The following is a 22,500-nucleotide window of genomic DNA, read 5'->3' as shown; positions in this document are numbered from 1 at the left end:
CTGTTTTTGTCTTTTATGTTGTTTTATGTGTTTTAATATAATTTTATGTAAGCCCTTCTGGCCAATAAACGAATTAATTATTATTATTACTACTGTGGTGACCTGACACCATGCCAGACAAAATGCTTAGAAGCATTTCATTCGATTTTATGTTCTGAGTTCAAATACCACTAAGGTTGACTTTGTCTTTTATCCTTTTGGGGTCAATAAGATAAGTACTAGTCAAACACTGGGGTCAATGCAATCGACTAGTCCATCCCCATAAAATTTCTGCCCTTGTGCTTATAGTGGAAAGGATTATTATTATTATTATTATTATTATTATTATTATTATGTAGGGCAGATGATTCATCAAATTATCAAAGAATTGGACAAAATGCTTTGTGGTATATTTCTAGCTCTTTATATTGTGAGTTCAAATCTTACTGAGGTCAACTTTATTTTCTATGCTTTGAGGTTTGATAAAATAGAAATTTTAGTCAAATGCAAGGAACAAAACCTTTCCCCTCGAAATTGCTGGCCTTGTGCCTAATTTAGAAATGATTTGAAATTTACTACAGCTGTTGTAGGTAACGTCCCGGTAATGTCCTGATTAAATCTCAGGAACTTAGATTCAAATGCTTGCATAATATTAGAAGCACATTTGCATATTCTAAACCTTTTACCAAATCCACTTCAAACAGCATCCCCTAATCTTTATCTAAATCATCTAATGTAGTTTTGTCTATTATCTATGGCTGCAGATATTGTTTGAGTTATATGTTACTCAATATAATAGGCCTCCTAATTACACATTCTCATTAAACTAGTCCAGTTAATCTTTATCTCATAAATAATGAAATATTTTATTGTCTGGCATATGGCTTCCAAACTCAAAATCTATTATTATATATTTATCATATCTTATTTATTGTATTATTGCATGATATATTTTGGTTTGAATATATATCATCTACATGCTTGACTCAAGTAGTCCTGGACATTACTCTGACCATGGCAGCTTTCAAAGAATCTTTAGTGTTATGGCCGTGTTCATTGACCTCTCTCTCTCAACAACGCTCCACATGGATCTGGGGAATTAGGAGGCCAAATGTTAGGGGTTGTGTGATCATGAAAATTTTCAGCCATCCATTCCTGTGTCATAAACATGGTCACAGTTTATGAATTTCTACCCTGAAGGCTGAAGTCCTATCTCAATGATCTTCCTTAATACTTTGGTTGACCATGCCTGCTCCCTGCGGGCTTTTCACAGCCAGTCAAGATCGTTAACTAATTAAGATAGCAACTAAAAAAAAAATACGATTGTTTTGACCTCACTGCTCTTGCAATATCTGCTAACTTATCCATTTTCTCTATAAATTCAATTATACCTTTTTAAAATATCACTTATTCATTATTTAATTAGGTGAGTAAGTCATCTTCTAGTTTTACCTTGCCTGGTTATATGTGTTTAAAATTTTACCTGAGGATGGTGGATTTTTACTATGATGTAATCTATGAATGCATCAATAGAATGCTGTCGAAACAGCTGTAGTAAATTTTAAACCTCACTTGAATTCTTCATCATCATCATCATCATCATCGTTTAACGTCTGCTTTCCATGCTAGCATGGGTTGGACGATTTGACTGAGGACTGGTGAAACTGGATGGCAACACCAGGCTCCAATCTGATTTGGCAGAGTTTCTACAGCTGGATGCCCTTCCTAACGCCAACCACTCAGAGAGTGTAATGGGTCAGGCGGTACTGGCAACCTTCTTTTATACAAACACACACACACACACACACACACACACACACATTACATACATATGTAGCATATATATATATATATATATATATATATATATATATATATATACATATATTACATATATTCATACATTTATATACGCATACCCAAATATATATATTCATATATATATATATATATATATATATATATATATATATGTAATTTTGTTTTTGTTTCTCTTTTCAAGGTGGAATTACCATTGTTATCAACAACATCACTCCAAACAGCAAATAGCTACAGTGAAACCAAACATCTAGTGGGGAAAAAAGTACACAATTTGTGTATGTGTGTATATACATAAAAAAGAAAAAAACAGAGAGCTACATATATACATATATGTTTTGTTTTCAACCTTCTTTTGGAATTGTAAATTAATTCAGCTACAATTGGATTTTGGATTTTAAAAAGAAAACCAACAAAAGAAACAGAATAAATCATCTCTCTACTCAAAACTCTCCAAGATAAACTGAGTTTCATAACTGAAGACCTTTCACAAGAAGAAACTCAGTTCACTTCTCTTTTGGAATCATTTTTTAACCTAGTATTGTTGAATATTTAATAAATATATATTCCAGCTACTTTTTTTTTTAATCTTGAAAAGTAAAAAATTATATATATAAAATTTTTTTTTAAATCCAACGTATTTTAAACCTAAAAGAACAGCTACTATTACTTGTAGTAATATTAATACCATTGCTGTTATTACAACAATAACAAACAAGAAGAAAGAATAAAATAAAGTACAACAGAACAGCCCTGCTGCCAACACCACACATCAAAATTGTACATGGAATTTGATCTTCTGCAACTAACCAGCAGCAGCAGCAACAACAACAGAAGCAAGTCAGCATAGAGCATCAAGATGGCAGGAGTTGAAACTGCTGTACGTCAAATTGAACTAAAATGGCCAAATGTACCTGACCAGTTAATCAAAGGGAACAAATTCCTTAAATGGGAAGAGGTGAGTCCAACTTTTGATTTCTATGACAGAACCCCCCCCCCCCCCCAAAAAAAAACCCCCCACAGAAATAATGTTGTTGATGTTCAACTTATTTGATACCAAACTGCACAAGACCACCTCGTTTTCTATGTTACAAACTTCTTTTTAAATGATCTAAATTAAAACCTTCCATCAAAATTTCATGTTAATTTGTTTCAAACTCTAATTAATTTGGACAAAGTAATTTTATCAAATTCTTCGTTATTTCCCAAAATTAATTGGAATAAAAGCAGTATATTGCAACTGAAAGCATTGACCCTAAGTCAATTATGATCCAACAAAATTATGATCATAGATGTTCCAATTATCTGCATGGTCTAGTGGTTAAGATGTTGAACTTACAATGGATGAGGTCATGGGTTCAATTCCTAGATTTGTGTTCTTGAGTAAAGCATTCTGTTCTCCATTGCTCTTGTCCACTCAGCTGAAAATAACTATTTTATTTAATGCTACTTTCCTTGTGTTGTTGTTTAATCCAAAGTCAGCTTTGTACCTTGACGACTATGATGGAAAGTCTTTCAGTGAAACATAATGTATCTAGGACTACATTATCAATGTGTTATTTCTAGCTGTTAAGTTTAGACCTAGGACATCTCTGATCAGGTAGGCCTGAGTTCAGAGGCATTCTATTCATGATCATTCCATCCTGTTAGGGGAATATAGAATGCTATGAGCTGAGTCCTTTCTTTTTGTTTTTTAGTTTTAGATGGTATGTTGACCTTTTATATCAAACCTTTGTTGAGGTTAGATTTCAAGGCTATCTTCTATCTTTTACTTGCTTCAATCACTGAACTGTGAACATGCTGCCTCGAAGGGGTTTTAGTTGAACAAATTGACCATAGTATTTATTTTTTTTTTTAAGTCTTGTAATAGTTCTATATTGATTTCTTGTTGCTGAGCTACTATGTTATAGGGACATTAATAAATTAACATGAGACATCAAGTGGTTGGAGAGGAGAACGAACACAGACACTAAGACACACACACACACACACACACACACACACACTTGTGTATGACTGACTTCCTCACAGATTCCATCTGTCAAATTCGTTCACAAGGCATTGATAACAGTCATATGTTTAGTAGATAGGCTAAGCTCAATATCAGATGTCCAGCAACCAGGCTTGTCCGCATGAACAGTCTGCAATGCACAATGACCAAACAGCTACTAACTTAAAAATCAACCATGGCAGGGGTCATTTATGTTTTTTCACTCACCACCTCTTTATATTTCTTTCTCCCTCATCAATATACAATCACACAAGCTGTTCAGCTAAATCACTAATATAAGCAAAGCATTCTGGACCCTCACTCATGATTACGAAATCAGACTACAACATTAATCTCATTTTTCTCATGTCATTCTCTTAAGTTCTTTCCTTGGAACGGTTATGGCCCATGTAAACTTTTAACAATAAAGCAGATGATGATTTGAAAACAAAAGACTACGAGTCTCATTCTTCCAATATCTCTTCAATTTTATTAAACGCATAATATGAAGAATACATTAGTAAACAGTTTACAGTACAAAACATTTAAAAATACTGACGTCATATTTAGATGTAGCAGTTAACAAGATGAACTTTACTACATTACTACAAGGGTACACTAATGCTTTTCTTTTATTGTATGGATTAAACAGAATATGAAAGTATCTGTGACATTTTGTAGAGGCCAGAAATTTAGTCAGAATGCTTGCAACAACATGGATTCAGCTAAACTTCAACAGCAGCAGACAGATTAAGTCTAGTATCCAAAAACTAGTACAGTCCCTCCATTCAGTGTCTACAGTTTCCATTTACCAAATTTCATTCACAAGGCTTGAATCAAACTGAGATTATGGCAGGAGACACTTGCCCAAGGTTTTGTACAACAGAATTGAACTCAGAGCCACATGATTACAAGGCAAACTTCTTAACCACTTGGCCATCTCACACTTACTCCACTTCTCATTACCACAAATTACTTTCATCAGGTGTGCTTGAATGAACATTTGTAGTTAATTGTGACTTTATAGACAAATAAGTTAATCTGCCAAATACTAAAGAGCTTAATGAATGAATTAATTAATTTTTCAGTTATTATCATGTTCTTCACAGCCTGAGTGTCTTAGGTTAATTAACATGGTTAATTAGTATTAGTGGACTGGCTCTAATGGTGGAGACTGATGATTGAGGACAAAGCTTAATGGAGAGGTATGGGTCTGATGGAACAGGATGGGGGTATTTTAAGGTTGTGAGGATCTTGCAACTAATAATGGTTTCTGATTTAAGCACAAGGCTAACAATTTTGAGGAGGGGATAAGTCAATTACACTGACCTCAGTACACAACTGGTACTTATATTTTATTGACCCTGAAAGGATAAACAGAAAAGTCAACTTCAGCACCCACTACGCACTCAGAGTGATTGGCATTAGGAAGGGCATCCATTGCAGATTATGTATATGCATGTATATATATATATATATATATATATATATATATATATATATATATATATATAATGTATGTGTGTGTATGTATGTGTGTGTGTATGTATGTATATATGTATGCGTGTATGTACTTCGAAACGCCTGTATTAGAATGGGGGTAGCTGATGAAGGAAAATGTTCTCTATGTGGCCTGTGTGTGTTCTGTACTCTGGTTATTATTATTTTTTTGTCTACGTTTTGTTTGCAATGTCCTGTACCCAGATATGCACCTATATATACAGGTAGATGTAGGTATGCACATGCTTGTACGTATATATGCATATACTCATTTATTATTTGTTTTATATATATATATGGTTGCAGGGTAGCTGGTGTTAGGAAGTGCATCCAGCCGTAAAAACTATACCAAAACAGGTATAGTAGATTGGGGTAGTCTTCTACCTGGCTGGCTCCTGTCAAACCGTCCAATCCACGCCAGCATGGAGGGCGGACGTTAAATGATGATGATGATCATGTATGTGTATATTTATATATAAACACACACACATACATATATATATACACATACATACATATATACATTGTATGTGTGTGTATATATATATATAGATAGATAGATAGATAGATACATACATACATATATACACATATGTACGAAATGTGATACAGTGTGTACTTGAATATTCCTACCAAGACACAAAGACATTAAAAAAACAAGAAAGATCTGAGTTCTTTGTATAAGTAGCTTATTATAACATATATCACAGCTTTAGGCTATAAATATATTGAATATCTATCCTTTGGATTATCTCTTCGATGGTTATCCCTGTGTATTAAGGATTCAAGGCATTCATAACTGGACATAAGACATTTCTGTTCAGTCGGTCAGCTACATTATCTTTCCTCTGCACCATGAGAAACTCTTACAGTTCATTCATATTTATATATTTCCTTCATATATTTCCTGCCTAGTAACCATGGTATTTCAAACATCAAAGACATTATTTATTTATTTATTTATTGACTTATTTTTTTAAAATGCAGATGTTGATACTCACATCATGTTGTGTATGCGTGTATACATTGTAACTTAGTACCTAATGCATATATTATATACATATATCTATATTTATATGTACATAGATACACACTCATACATATATCTATGTATCTATATTTGTGTGCGTGTATATATATATATATATATATATATATATAGGTGAGTTCAGTAAAAAATTTAGGTTCAAAATTGAATGTGGCACTTAAGTTTAGGCACCAGAATATAGTATGGTATTATCCAAACAATTCCAAAAACAAGGTGATCAAAAATAAAAAAAAAGCAGCACGGATTTCCTAGGTTATTGCAGTATGCACGTTTCATGCAACTCCATTTATTTAAGTAATGCAAGCATTACATTAAATGTAAAATGCAGAGCAGTCTTCAGCTACAAAAGGATACAGAAAATTTACTGAAAATTTAATTTCAGCAGAATGGACATATTACTGTTGTGACAACATTTAAAACAATCTAAGTGGGAAAGAAGAATACAAAAAGACCATCTTGACATAGCCGTGTGTACTGCAATAACCTTGGAAATCCGTGTTGTTTCTTTTGATTTTATATATATATATATATATATATATATATATATATATATATATATATGTATAACGTGAAGTATATTTGCCACTTTAATGTGGCTGAACCCTAAGGGTGGATGTTACTGTTGCTTTTAGCCCCAGGAGAATATCTCCTCCAGCTGGCTATTGACACACATCTGTGTCCTGTCTGTATTTGCAAAGGGAAGTCATCCTTCCCATCTTGATCTGTGATACGCACGGACTTGAGTTTCTGGGTATTTACCCGTCCTCAGCGTACAACAATCACTGATCTTCAGTGCGAAAAATGTCCCGATGTATATATATATATATATATATACTCAATCAGCTTTTTTCCAGATTCTGTCTACCAAATCCACTCACAAGGCTTTTGAGTCAGCCTTAGGTTGTAGTAGAAGACACTTGGCCATGGTGTCGCATAGTGGGACTGAACTTGGAACCATGTGGTTGCAAAACAAACTCCTTTCCACACAGCCATTCATGCATGCATGTATGTATGCATGCATGTATGTATGCATGCATGTATGTATGCATGCATGTATGTATGCATGTATGAATTAATGTATGCCTATAAACCTATTTCCTGAGATCTGCTTTGCCGCCCTTTAAATCAATAAACTCCTTACTGCTCTCCAAGACATATAGTTCTGCTGTAGACAGCAACATAGCGATAACAGATGCTTGCTGAGAACTTGTGTAAAGTTGTCACCCTAACGACAATAGCTTCTCTGCAAGCTATATTTAGGTATCATGAAACCTTCAGATATAGGTTTGTAACCATGGTTACCAAATATACATACATTATGCTCTATGCTTTCATTAATACAACCGTGTTTTTCTCACTTTTATTTATTTATATGACAAAAAAATTTACTATAAATATATTGTATCTATTATACATACATACACACACATATATATACATACATATGTGTATACATACATAGATATGCATGTCAGTTGTCAGATGGTGGGGACAAACAAATGAAATTACAAAGACATACACTCACACACATGTGTATATATATGTTGTGTGTGTGTATATGTATGTATATATGTGTGCATGCATATATATATATATATATATATATATATATATACATATATATATATATATATATATATATATATATATATATATATATATATATATATATATATATATATACATGTATAAACACACACACATACATACTAGCTGAGTAGCCTATCATTGTCAGACAATCTTCACAGTAGAATGCCTTGATTTCAATTACTTTTTATTCCATATCAGACCCTGTGCCAAAATTTGCAACCATTACTATTGTTGTTGTTGCTACACACTGGAAAGTCTATCTTTTGGACATTATTATTATTATTTTTATTTTTATTAATTTTCCTTATGCTAAAAGGTGGCTAATAAGAAAGAGGATGACACTGATTACAGCCCCTCAGAAAATAAAATGAAATAATTTTCAAATACATGGAAATGAAATTAAAAAAATAATAGATTCAAATTTTATGCTATGCAAATTTCATTCAATTTTCTTTTCGTCAGACATTTTGAAACTTGTGTAATGTACCCCCTCATCCTCATTGACCTTGTGGCAAATAACAGTTCTTATCATTATCATTATTATTATTATGATTATTTTATGTTTGACTTTTGCTTTGCCTTTGTACAAGTTGGATCCAAGTCTCACCCAGAGACCTCAAGAAACAACAAGTTAGAAGTTCATGTAGGTGTTATGCCTAGGGTACCATATATTTCAATTTGTACATAGTGTTGTTCTAGAGAATGTTTAAGAAACCATAAGAAAATTATGTGTTTGTTTTGAAATATGAGATCACATAGACAGTATTTTACATAGGATATGGGCAGTTCCCATGAGCACTATCTTTTGAACTTCAGCCATTTTGGGGTTTCCTGGTATCTGAGCTAGGTAGTAATCAGCCCGTTTCGCTGTCATTCCCAGGGCACCTATGACAATAGGCATTGTTTTAGTCTTCAGGTTCCACATTTTGCTAATTTCTATTTCAAGGTCTTTATATTTGCTCAGTTTTTGGTAGGTCTTGACAGATACGTTTATATCGATTGGGACAGTCATATCAATGAGGAGGCATGATTTTTGTCTGAAGTCTTTCAGTATGATGTCTATTATGATTATTTATTATTATTATTATTATTATTATTATTATTATTATTATTATTATTATTATTATTATTATTATTATTAATGTTGTTTAAACTACACTGAGGTTAGCAGCTGTGCTTTTCATCCTCCCTCAGTTCATAAAGTATAAATCAGACACTAGAGATGATTTAATCAACTAACCTTACTTCAAATGTTTGGCTTTGAGCCTAAATGTTTTGTTATTATTGGCCAATCCCTGATGAACTTCTTCAAGTTTCATTTGAAAAGGAAAATAAGAGTAGAGAGGGAAGTGTTGTCTTCTGGCCAGTTTACTGAAAGGTGGATGAAAGTGGCGAGAATGGTGTGAGGGAACAGGCCTGCCCTCAGCATACGCCTGTAGTTGGGAAAAAGGAAGAAAACAAACAAAACAAAAGGCACTTGCCCCAAAAGTCAGGGCCCCCATGGTTTTTATGGGGTTTTTCCATGAGCAGCCCTTGATAGTCTCCTCCCTATTGAGGGTCACACGTTGTTGATCTCTCTTTTTTTTAATAAATTTTATTAGTCTTGTTTACATGCTAAACCCTCGTGATTGTGTGTCTGTGTTTGTCCCCCCACCCCACCCAACATTGCTTGACAACCGATGCTGGTGTGTTTACGTCCCCCGTAACTTAGCGGTTCGGCAAAAAGAGACCGATAGAATAAGTACTAGGCTTACAAAGAATAAGTCCTGGGGTCGATTTTCTTGACTAAAGGCGGTGCTCCAGCATGGCCACAGCCAAATGACTGAAACAAGTAAAAGGGAGAAAAAGAGAGTAACTACACACATCTACACACATACACATGTTTTATTTTGTCCTGTGCTGTCCATGTTTTCTTCCCGTAAACCCTTGTGGCTAATAAAGAAACCATTATTATTGTTATTATTATTATTATTATTATTATAGCTCCAGCTGTTATTGATACAGTTTTTCAACTTCCATATATCCACCTTATTTCGATTTCAACATACTCACACCATGACAGTTTTTTGACTTCTTTCCAGGTAATATTTTGTTTAGAAGGTATACAAAATGTCTATCAGAATACAGACATTTTGGTTCTGGTCCTTCGTAATTATATTTAGATGACTTACCTTGACCTCCTCATCAGTCCAGACCAGTGGTTCTCATCCAGGTTCCATATGACCCTTGGGGGACCATATAAAATTTTGCTCATAAAAAAAGCAATTATGTGCAATAAATTGGTCATACTTCTGAGTTGAAATTCCAGAGGTCAACTTCACTTTCATCCTTTCAGAGGTCAATAAAAAAAAATCAGTACCAGTCAATTAATGGGGTTGATATAATTAAGTATCACCTCCCCTCCAAATTACTGGCCTTGTGCCAAAATTAGAAAGGGTTATTATTATTAGTAGTATCATTAGGACAGTGGGTGGCAGAATCAGAAAAAACAATGGACATTATGCAATATTCAATATTTAGTTACTTCAAGGCGACGAGCTGGCAGAAATGTTAGCATGCCGGGCAAAACGTTTATTAGTATTTTGTTTATCTTTATGTTCAGAGTTCAAATCCTGCCGAGGTCGACTTTGCCTTTCATCCTTTCAGGGTCGATAAATTAAGTACCAGCTGCATACTGTGGTCAATCTAATCGACTGGCACCCCCTCCCCCAAAATTTCGGGCCTTGTGCCTAGAGAAGAAAAGAATATTTATTTACTTCTCCTTAATGATCCAAGTTCAAATATCACCGATATCAAATTGACTTTCATCTTTTTGAGGGTTGAACATGTAAATACCAGATACATACAAGGATTTATACATGATCAACTACATACCTACCCCCACCGAAAATGTTGGCCTTGGACTGAAATCATCATCATCACCATCATCATTTTTATATGATGGTGGTCTGAAGAATTTAAATTGTGTTTAGTCACAACTAATCTCAGAAATACAGGTAATCAATTGATTATTTTTTGCTCCTCATTATCTATATATTTTAATTGGATTACGAGTAATTTTGAACCATTGTATACATACACACTTCTGTGTATTCTAGTGACAAAGGCGTTGTTAGCTTCTAGAGAAGCCTTGATGAAGTCAATGTGTTCTGATTGCTCATTTCCTCGATTGGGATAATCTTACAATCAGATTTACTTAGATTTTCATGGTATTATAATCCATGACAGATTAATAATTACAGAATCAGTGATTCTCACCAACTTATCTGACTCTAGTTATCTATCTATCTGTTCATCTATTTCTGTCATCTTATCTATCTATTTGGCTTTACCTATCTTTTTATCTACCTAGCTACCTCCAACATTTTCTGTCTATCATTATCTATCTATCTATCTATCTATCTATCTATCTATCTGTCTATCTATCTATCTATCTATCTATCTATCTATCTATCTATCTATCTATCTACTTTTATTTATCTATCCATCTGTTTATCTACTTCTATCTATCTATCTATCTATCTTTCTATCTATCTATCTATCTATCTATTTTTATCTGTCTATATCTACTTCTATCTATTTATCTATTTCTATCATTATCTAATTATCTATCTGTCTATTCATCTGTCTGTCTCTATCTATCTATCTATCTATCTATCTATCTATCTATCAACTTCTATCTATCTATCTATCTATCTATCTATCTATCTATCTATCTATCTATCTATCTATTTATCTATCTATCTATTTATCTCTCTATCTATCTATTTATCTCTGTTTATCAACTTCTATCACTATCTATCTATTTATCTTTCTCTACCTATCTACTTATTTATATCACTGAAAGATAAGTGAAACAGATTGTGAAACTGAAGGCAACTGTTAAGCATATTACATCACAGGATCAATTTACAGAGCTTCTAATTTTCTATTGTCTAGTTTACACCAAGGAGTTCCTTATTTAGAAAATCTTTTATTAATTTTGACAACAGATGTTTTACATTATATAATCATAATAAATACCACTACCCATAATACTGCTAAGTACAGCAGTAATCAAACCACCATACTGATATTCTAAACTCATGGTAGTGAGTTCAATTCCCAGACTGGGCTATGCATTGTGTTTTTGAGCAAGACACTTAATTTCACTTAGCAAAACACACATAAACACACACACACATACATACACATTTTTTTGATGGGCTTCTTTCAGTTTCCATCCACCAAATCCAGTCATAAGGATTGTTGTTAGTATGGAACTATTGTAGAAGACACTTGCCCATGGTGCCACATAGCGGGACTGAACCTAGAACAATGTGGTTTGGAAGCAAACTTCTCGAAACACAGCCAATCTTGTGCTAATTACTGACGTGCATGAAAGGATAATGAAAAAAAAAAAAAAATGACAACCACTTGACGGAACAAAAGCACGATAACAAATATATACATAACAAGTAGATATTTGTATCTGTGTGTGTGTGTGTGTGTGTGTGTGTGTGTGTGTGTGTGTGTGTGTGTATGAAAATGTAAACAAAACAGAAAAAAAACACAAATCTCACTCACATATATAATCACTCACAGCCACATACAAAAGCATAGAGAGCACACACATGCACATATACACAATTTATACATAATAAAAACATGACATATACAATGTTACATTATGAGTAATTAGCATAGATTATAGGGAACATGGAATGAATGCCATCACATAGTAAGTACATGAAGGACAGCTCATTATAAATGTTACAGTGTGTGACAAAAGACTTTTACAAACTTATTATTTCAGTAATTAGATTATTAACTAATTACTTAATTGATATTAAAACAGAAGTGAAATACAACCAGTGCAAGTGTTTTATAGGCAGAACAGCCCTACCACAGTACAACATCTTTTGCAACATAATTTCACTTAGCAAAATACACACATACTGTATTTGATGGCACAAAGGTCTCAAAATAGTTACCCTTGATCCTATATGCAAAGCTGAGTCTTCTTCCATAAGCTAATTTTCCTCCTTGACGCTCACTACTAGAGTTTAATTTCAACCCAGATGGTCTCTTCAAACTAGCCTCATTCCATAATATATATGGCCTGCACTCAAAATTTTTAAAGAGAAATGCATAGGTTTGCAAGTAGATATTATTTTGGGCATTTTGTTCAGTATGTTGAAACTTTGAGTCAAGATGTTACACTTCTTTGTAAGATGCAGATTGTATCTCTGATCCATTTAAGGAATTGCAGTTTTGATGATAGTCCAGTTTATAAGGATGTTGGTAATTTCATATATCTTCAGGTTCCAGAGACATTCATATAGAAATTGTGGAGTTGATTCTATCTCTGATTCTGAAAGAGTGAGTGTGCTGAATGTATCTGATTTTAAATGTATTTCCCATTAATTCTATGCAGCTCATTTTGGTTGTATCTGCAATTGTTATCTTTGTTGTTATCATGAGCATCTTTAATAGGCACTTATCGTTAAGTAAACAGGATTTGGTGTTGCTGGAACTGCATCAGAGAGGACGTGTTTCTATTTTCATGATTTTGGTTTTGATTGGATATTTAGTTTGCAGTATTATATAAGCAGCTGTAGTTAACCTTGGGACTGAACCTGAAACACAATATATATGTACATGTGTTTGTCTCTGTCACACAACTCAACCAGCGTGACAACCAGTATTGGTTTGTTTACGTCACCATAACCCAGTGGTTCTGCATTAGACACCGATACAATAAGTACCAAACTAAAAAAAGAAAAAAATTCATAAATACTACGGTAATTTTTCAGATTAACACCCGCACGATCTTCACTAGGGTGTTAGGGTTAGGGTTGTAGGGTCAGGGTTAGGGTTTTAGGGTTAGTTTTAGGGTTAGGGTTAGGGTTTTAGGGTTTGGGTTAGGGAATTCCATCCCTAACCGTAACCGTAACCCTAAACACTAGCCCTAACCATAAAACCCTAACCCTGACCCTAAAACCCTAACCTTAACACGCTAGTGAAGATCGTGCGGGTTTTAATCTGAAAATTTACCCATTTGACTAAAACCCTTGTAAGGCAGTGCCACAGCATGGCCGCAGTCCATGATAACACAAAAAAAACCATGAACCATAATTACACTGATTTCTTAACACACTTACTTAATCTATCTGAAAAAAGATTACAAATAAAAATGATAAAAGAAAATAAAAGATTAACCAACATCCAAATGCCTTACTATGCGAGATTAAATAACAGGAATAAACACACATTAAGTATTTGTATATTAAACTTACGCTTTAACAATTACTGTAATGGAATTAAATAAAACTATAAAGACCTTACACTAATGTTAATCAAATGATATAGACCGAATGTCATAACAAGCAACGTGAAGAAAAGCCACGAACCTTCGAATAAATCAACCCGCCAAAAACACGTGTTGCTTACAATTGTCAAACTTTTTAAAAGGTCGATCGTTTTTTCTCGATACTTTCGTCGAACAGATCGACATCAGTTCTACTGGGAGTAAGGGATGCAACAAATGTATGTGTGGATATGTGTGTGTGTATGTATGTGCATGTCTATAAATACATCAGAGACTCGAGATTCCTTATTCAAAACCATGTGTGTGTGTGTGTGTGAGAGAGAGAGAGAGAGAGAGAGAGACAATGTAAATAGATAGATAGAAAGATAGATGTATTTGGAGGTATGTGAAGTGTGTGTGTATGTGTATGTGTGTGTGTGTATAAGAGAGAGAGAGAGAGAGAGAGAGAGAGAGAGAGAGCACAAAAAAGACAAAAAAAAATGCCACGGTTCACATTCAAAATATGAGAGGAAATCTGAAACCTGGTAGCTGCAGGAAAAGAAATATTTACTGTGGGGAGGAATATTCTAGTCATGGCAGCAAGCTTCGTTGAGCTAGAGGTACATTACCAACTAATGCTGTGAGAACCAGCCAGCCTTTTCAAGAATGGAGGGAAACAAGATTAAATGTTAATGATGGTGCTGGTCGTGTGTGTGTCTCTAATCTTTTTCTTGTTTTTGCCATTGGGTTTAGTCGAACGAATCGACCCAGTGTTTATTATTATTATTATTATTATTATTTTTTAAAGTCACGTACTTATTCTGTCGTCTCTTTTGACAAATCGCTTGTTTCCGGGGGACTTAAACAAACCAGCATTGATAGTCAGGTGGTGACGGTGAGCAGACAAACACACACACTCGATACACGCATACACACATGCTCAGACACATACATACATGAAGGGCTTCCTCACAATTTCCATCAGTCACATTCTGTATCATGCTGAATCTTCCTGAGAACTACATTAAGGGTACACATGTCTGTGGTGTGCTCAACCACTTGCACATTAATTTCACAAACAGTTTGTTCCAGTGATTGGATCAGCTGGAGTCCTTGTCATCTTAACCAACAAACTGCCAATAGCTTGTGTTACCTGTGTTATTCTCATCTCTCCCACTCATCACTCTGGTTATGTTGAACAGCCCAAGCCCTGCACTAATCACTACACCATGTCTTTCCTTCCCAGATCATTGTCCCCCTTGAATTCCACCCACTGCTAATGCCTTTCCCATTGGTGTTGATTCACAAAGGTTCAAAAGGAACATCAATTCTTTCTAATTTTGACAAAGAGTCAGTAGTTTTGAAGGTTGGGGGTTTGTAAATTACATTGACCCCAGTACTTGACTGGCTCTTTATTTTATCAACCCTGAAAGAATGAAAGGCCTCAATGGCATTTAAACTCAGAATGCAAAGAGCCAGAAGAAATACCACCAAACATTTTGCCCAACCTGTTAATGATTCTGCTAGCTTGCTACCTTAAATAGGAACATTAATCTCACTGGTTTAGTGGGGCCTGTGAAGCCCTTATACACCATGTCTCTCTCCAAACCTACCTAGCAAATTAACTACGGTTAGGGCTGAGAGAGTTCAAAAATTTGAAAATGGAATAAATATAAATAGATTTCATCTCTCAAATGAAATTCAAACATGATACCACAAATGAAGGTGTTATTTGTATTTGTGTGAAAAAATTTTTTTGATAGGTCATAAGCTGAAGGATGAAGATCAATATATTTATCTCTTAGTCTTATTAATTGTGATAAGACCAAGTAATCAGTATTCCACCCCTATTAATACCCTGATCAATAAGGTTTAGTGAAGCTGTAACCACCACAATAACCACCTACTGTACTGTGTTACACTTGATCTTCTACTAATCTATTCAGGGTTTACTAGATAACAGGGCAGGATGTGTGCTGTAATATGTGTGTTGTGTGTACGAGTGTATTTTCTGTTTATGTGTGTGTATGTATATATACATAATATGAATACAGGATGGTCTAGTGGTTTAAGAAGTTTACTTCATAATCACAGGATCTCAGGTTCAATCCCAGTGCATGGCATCCTGGGCAAATATCTTTTTCTTTTCTCTTGGTTCAACCTTACCTCTGTGAGTGAAAATGAGTAGATGAAAACTGTAAAGAAGCCCATGGGATGGATTCTACCCCTAATTCAAAGGTACAACCATGTCACATACCATGTCATGATGTGGGTTCTGCCTTAGAGCTACAATAAGAGTACATGTGTCTGCAATATTCAACCACTTACTTGCTAATTTAGGGGCAGATAATTCAGTTTAAGATCAAACAACTGAATCCTTATCATTGAAACCAACAAAGATTCATTTGTTGGTAGGGATATTAGGTGTAGTGTTGGCGAATTTCAGGAAGCATGGAGGTTTTAAAGGATGCAATATCACGACAGTATTTCACCTATATTAATATATATTTTAATACTTATTCATTTATCTACTTTACTCTTTCTTTGACAGGGTTCTTCAAGTACAACTGAAATTTTGCTCAGAGTTGATCCCAAGGGATATTTCTTGTACTGGAAAATTGAAGGAAAGGTTTGTATGAATTTGAATACCATAAACCCCTAATTTTTAGTATTATGACTCAAACCAGCCTAATGAAGTTTTCTAATTACTAAATTGTTCTACTTGTAGAAGTAATAGTTGTTGTTGTTTCTTAAATTAACCAATCTTATGATCAAAAATGTTTTAGCTATGACCATTCTATATGTTCTTTTTAAAGAGTTTAATGTGTGTGTGTGTGTGTGTGTGTGTGTGTGTGTGTGTGTGTGTGTGTGTGTGTGTGTGTGTGTGTGTGTGTGTGTGTGTATCATGTTGAGCCATTAATCCCTACACATTTTTTTCTCTCTCCATTTTTTTTGTTCTCCCTCCATTTTTTACCTCTCAATCCTTTCTGCTGAAGAGCATAGGCTTAGCTTGAAATGTCAAACACTTTCCCATTCTTCCTCAGGGTCAAACTAATACACTTGCTTGTTGTTCCTTCACCTTGTCTTCATCTTTTGTCTTCTGTAAATTTGAACTATATATACATACATACAAGCATACATACATACATATATATATATATATATATATATATATATATATATATATATATATACACACATACATATATATATATATATATGTATATACATCATGTACACACACACACACATATATATATAGGATTTGATATTGATCTTCTTCTAGCATAATGGTTGTCCACTTAGTGGTCATCCCTCCTATATGTATGTAATATGATTTTTCTGAATCTTCAGATTTTTCAATATGCTAGGCCACTGGTTTTAAATTCATATTAATCAAATTAATATTCAGTTTTTCACCCTTATTATTTAAATTTATATATATATATATATATATATATATATATATATATATATATATATATATACTATGAACTGGCACTAATTCTAATTAAAAGTAATTATTTAACTTTAATTATAGATTACTTCTTGCACTTTTGATTACTTATAATTTTGGATTTAACAAAATAGTGTAGAACTATATGAGTGGATATATAATTTGATGTTTGAGTCTTTTGTTCATTATAGGAAGATGTCGAAATCTTGGATTTAGCTTACCTCAGAGATACAAGAACAGGAAAATATACAAAACTTCCAAAGGTAAACTTTATTATGTAATATTATGTTATTATGTAATAACTAGAAATAGTTGATAGCTTCCACTACCTAGGTGACCAAATCTGTAGTAGGGGTGGATGCTCAGAGAGTGTTACCACTAGAATAAGAATAGCCTGAGCAAAGTTCAGAAAGCTTCTACATGTGAATGCCATTTTAATGTACATGATTGTACTTTTGTTCTTCTACATGTGTCTGTTCCTTCTGATTCATGTGCATCTGGCTGTAATCATTCATGTATACATAGCTGCGATCTATCGTCTCAGTATTTGTGAATGTAATTTTCTACCCCTCAACTTATGTCTCTAATTTTCTATTCCACCACACATAAGGTTAAAACTTTTTGACTCTTCTACATGTCATAACACCTTTTTTTCTCTGCAACTCACTGTGATTTTATATATATATATATATATATATATATATATATATACAAATGATACCAGTTTGTCATCTCTCTAAAAGCAACTGTAACTTTTTATTCCACTATATGTGACTATAATACTTCTGTTTTGATTGTTTTTACACAGGAAAAGAAAGTCAAAGACGCTGGTACTAACTATGGTTCTTCCAATATTCCACTTGCCGACAAATGTTTTACAGTTTGCCATGGTTATGACTATATAGAATTGGAATGGCTTCATTTCGTTGCAGAGAACTCGGATGTGGCAAAGGTACAAAGCTAATTTTTTCTTTACTAAACTCATGAAAAACTTTTTCCAGACTTTATGCTGGGTCAATATATTATATTGTACAATAGTTAAAGTTGAAAATTTTTTCATCACTTAAAAGTTTCAAGCTTGAATAGCAGTTTTCAGATGGTTTATCAACTACTTACAAAGGAAAAGAGTTCCCAGTTCTAGCAGTTCGAAAGGAGGAAAGGCAAAGTCGACCTCGGCGGAATTTGAACTCAGAACGTAGCGGCAGACGAAATACCGCTAAACATTTCACCCAGCATGCTAACGATTCTGTCAACTCGCCACCTTTATAATAATAATAATGATAATAATAATAATAATAATACAGAAAATTGCACTACTGGGTACTGCACACACTCTACGCAAAACACTTTCAATACAGTAAACATAAGAGCACCACAGCAAACCACAGCACATACCCAAGGCGCACAGAGCTGCGCTCGGTAGTGAAGTGAAAGCACGTTATAAAAATAAAACTACTGAACAATAATAATAATAATAATAATAACAACAACAACACTGATGACAGCAGTAACAGCTTTAGTAGTTGTTGTTGTTGCTGTTGTAACAATAATGATGATAATGACCATAATAAATTTTAATATAGATATAAGACCTATCATTAAAAGCCTATCACACACACACACACACACACACACACACACACACACACTAATGCCAACATATACAAATACAAACATATCTACCAACATATACACATAATACACAAATGTACCAATATACATGCACACACAGAATAAACATACACAAACTAATAGACACTCACTAATGCACATACACATACTTCAGTATACACACGCTCATACATACACATCGCTGGTGGTGCTGATAGTGATGGTGATGGTGATGATGGTACTTTGACAGAGAACAATTAATTACCAGTGCATAGCAGAAAGGAAGAAAAAAATTATCATTTCTGAGCATAACGAGCTAATTTAATGCTTGTAAAGGACAAAACATGTGAGTCAGGTCATACGTACTTTTGTACGACTAGAGATAATACTTCCTTCGTTCCTACTTTCTTCCTTTCTACTTTCCTTTTGTTCTTCCTTTCTTCGGTTACTCAACTGTCCCTGATCAGCAATATCTACAAATGGGCAATCACACGTATGTCCAGATGACACCCAGTGATATTAAGCTTCACTTTCTGTGTGTTATACATCTATGTGAGTAGTTCAACTCAGCACTGATAATGTACCTTGATCCAAAGAAAGCCATTTGAGCCAAGGAAGGAGACTTGAGCAAAAGATGAATCTTGAACCTATGACATCCAGAGTCGTTAGACTTCACCTTTTGTATTTTGTACACCTATGGGAGTAGTTTAGCTCAGTGCTAATAATGAACATTTCTAAAAAAAAAAAAAATGCTTGAGCCAAGGAGAAAGTCTTAAGCATAGGAAGGAATCTTGAACCTACAACGCAAACTCACTGAGTGATTCTTGAGTCAAAGAGAGTGTCTTGAAACAATGAAGAGACATGAACAAACAATGGAAATTTGAACTGTTGAGAAAGATTTGAGCCAATGAGAGAGACTAAAGCTCATGAGAGAGACTTGAGCCAATAACAGAAATTAACCAAATGAGGGAAACTTAAATCCAATAAAGAACACATGATCCGAGGTTGAAGACTTGAATCATAGATGGAAACTTGAGTCAATGAAGAAAACTTGATCCAGCAAGGGGTGGGGGTGATCCTAGAAAAGAGACTTGACTCAATATCCAGAACTTGAGCCAATGACTGATACTTGATCCAGTGATGGAGACTTGAACCTAGGAATGAGACTTGGCTCAATGATGGAAACTTAAGTTAAGGAGGGAATCTTAAACCTAGAAGTGAGACGTGAATCAAGGAGAAGACTTCTGATCTGCCTTTTTTTTTTAGATCTAATAGCATCTTACAAAAGGAAAGACACAGATCTTGTAGTCCTGGGTGCTGTATGCCTCAAAAACCAAACTGAATAGTCATGGCTGGAATGTTTCTGATTATAGGTCTGCTTGACCAGGACTGACCATAACACTTAAAATCTGCAACTAATATTACAAGTAGTAGTAGTAGACGTAGTAGTAGTGGTGGTGCTGGTAGTGGCAACAACAGTACTTGCTGCTGTTGTTGTTGTTGTTGTTGTTGTTGTAATTTCAGCAGCAGCAGCAGCAGTAGCAGCGATAGCAGTATCAACAATAGTTCTGGGTGTTTTTATTTAGCTTCCAGATTAGTATATACAGTGTTCAGGACTATCTTTCCTCTGAGGGAACCACTATATGATTGCTTGATCACCTAGGAATAGCAGCAAAATCTCCCTCAAATTAAACTTGACCTTCCTAAAAATGAAGAAGGTTGGGTTTAATACTGGGGCACTGCCTGCCTTAAAGGGTTTAATTGAACAAATTGACCCCACTACTTATTTTTTTATGCCTGGTAATTATTCTCTTTTCCCCAAACAAACCAACACCGGTTGCCAAGCAGAGTGGTGATGGGATGACAAACACAAGTACAAAGACACACACACATACACACACACACACATACACACACACACACATTGTTTATGAGATGTTTCTACACTGTTAACTTCTACCAAATCCACTCAGAAAGCATTGGTCGACTCGGGGCTATAATAGAAGACATTTGCCCAAGCTGCCATGCAGTAGGACTGAACCCCAAAACCACATGGTTACATAGTAAGTTTATTAAACATACAGCCATGTGTGTGTATATATAGCTGTTCACCATATCTACCTGTAAAACTGTTCACCTGTTCACCTGTCAGTTAACGAGATATAACTGGAGAAAGCCAAATCTTAGATTAAGCTGATGTTGCATGTCTTTGGCTGACAAACTTCAGCTGGGCTGATATCAGTTACCATGGTTACAAACCAAAGCTTGTTTGTCGTGGCACTGATATTTAGTATCCATTGTCATGGCTACAACAGACCTGTAAGACTCACGTACAAACACATGTTGTAGTTGTTGCTGCTGCTGCTGCTACTGTTGTTGTTGTTGGCAGAATAATTCATTAATCCAAAACCAGCAACAACAACAACAAAAAAAGGAAAAAAATGTTTTAAAAAATGGGAAACAAAAAAAAAAATGTGCAATCTTAAGTTGGTGCCAGACCTATGGAAACACATGTAGTTACTATACCAGAGCAGTAGGGGTCTCTAATGAAAAGGATCAGTTTGCAAATAAACACACACACACATACACATCACAAAGTTCAAGCAAAATGTGGACATGTGTGTGTGTACGTGTGTCTCTTTATCTCTATCTATCTATCTATCTATCTATCCCAAGAGATGACAGCTTTTACGACGGAGGGAATTATTTCTTGATAATATGAGGCAAGATTAGAAATTTGAATTTGAATGACCTGCGCAAAGGATTTATTTATAGTAATCAACTGTATGTGCTGCTCATTAGCTCACTTCCTTCATCAAATTGACATTGTCTGAACAAGTGCATGGTGTACCACATGTCAGGTTTTGAAGAGATCACAGAACAACATGAGATGAAGTATTTTGCTCCAGAACACAACGCACCGCCTGGTCTAGGAATTGAAATCACGATCTAGTGATCATGAGTCCAACACCCTGACCACTAGGCCATGCGCTCACACACACACACACACATGCACGCATATTACATGCTGGCATCACATAAAAAGCCCCCGTGTTGGTGCCAAGTGACAGCATCATGTAAAAGTACCATGCAATAGAACCCAAGTCAAATCTAGATCAGACTGGAACTTACTGCGGTTCTCCTGCTTACCAGCTCTATTTTGAACTGTCCTTTCCGATGATGATGATGATGATGATGATGATGATGATGATGATGAT

The 22,500-nt window shown here is 34.6% G+C and overlaps 2 protein-coding genes across 4 annotated transcripts in view; one reads left to right on the top strand and one right to left on the bottom strand.

The window, feature by feature from the left end:
- LOC106870487 (uncharacterized) overlaps window positions 1–14,465 on the bottom strand; it is a 31,037-nt gene extending 16,572 nt beyond the window's left edge. Inside the window, exons 1-2 of one of the 2 annotated variants that reach the window (XM_089359468.1) lie at window positions 14,318–14,449; window positions 10,097–10,253 (exon numbers count right to left, since the gene is read on the bottom strand). In XM_089359468.1, the coding sequence (XP_089215594.1) occupies window positions 10,097–10,212 (116 nt within the window). In that variant the 5' untranslated portion in view covers window positions 10,213–10,253; window positions 14,318–14,449. Of the gene's footprint in view, window positions 1–10,096; window positions 10,254–14,317 lie in introns of both variants that reach the window. The other variant, XM_089359470.1, reaches the window with a different exon arrangement.
- The window catches only part of LOC106870488 (1-phosphatidylinositol 4,5-bisphosphate phosphodiesterase beta-1), a 64,546-nt gene that overhangs the window by 2,853 nt on the left and 39,193 nt on the right, over window positions 1–22,500 (top strand). For both annotated transcript variants that reach the window (XM_089359466.1, XM_089359467.1), the window contains exons 2-5: window positions 1,982–2,755; window positions 16,766–16,843; window positions 17,863–17,934; window positions 18,480–18,623. In XM_089359466.1, the coding sequence (XP_089215592.1) occupies window positions 2,657–2,755; window positions 16,766–16,843; window positions 17,863–17,934; window positions 18,480–18,623 (393 nt within the window). In that variant the 5' untranslated portion in view covers window positions 1,982–2,656. The remainder of the gene's footprint in view (window positions 1–1,981; window positions 2,756–16,765; window positions 16,844–17,862; window positions 17,935–18,479; window positions 18,624–22,500) is intronic.

This window comes from Octopus bimaculoides, chromosome 11 (assembly GCF_046866305.1).
Source record: "Octopus bimaculoides isolate indiv1 chromosome 11, ASM4686630v1, whole genome shotgun sequence".
Taxonomy (NCBI): domain Eukaryota; kingdom Metazoa; phylum Mollusca; class Cephalopoda; order Octopoda; family Octopodidae; genus Octopus; species Octopus bimaculoides.
This window is presented reverse-complemented; position numbering and strand designations above follow the sequence as displayed.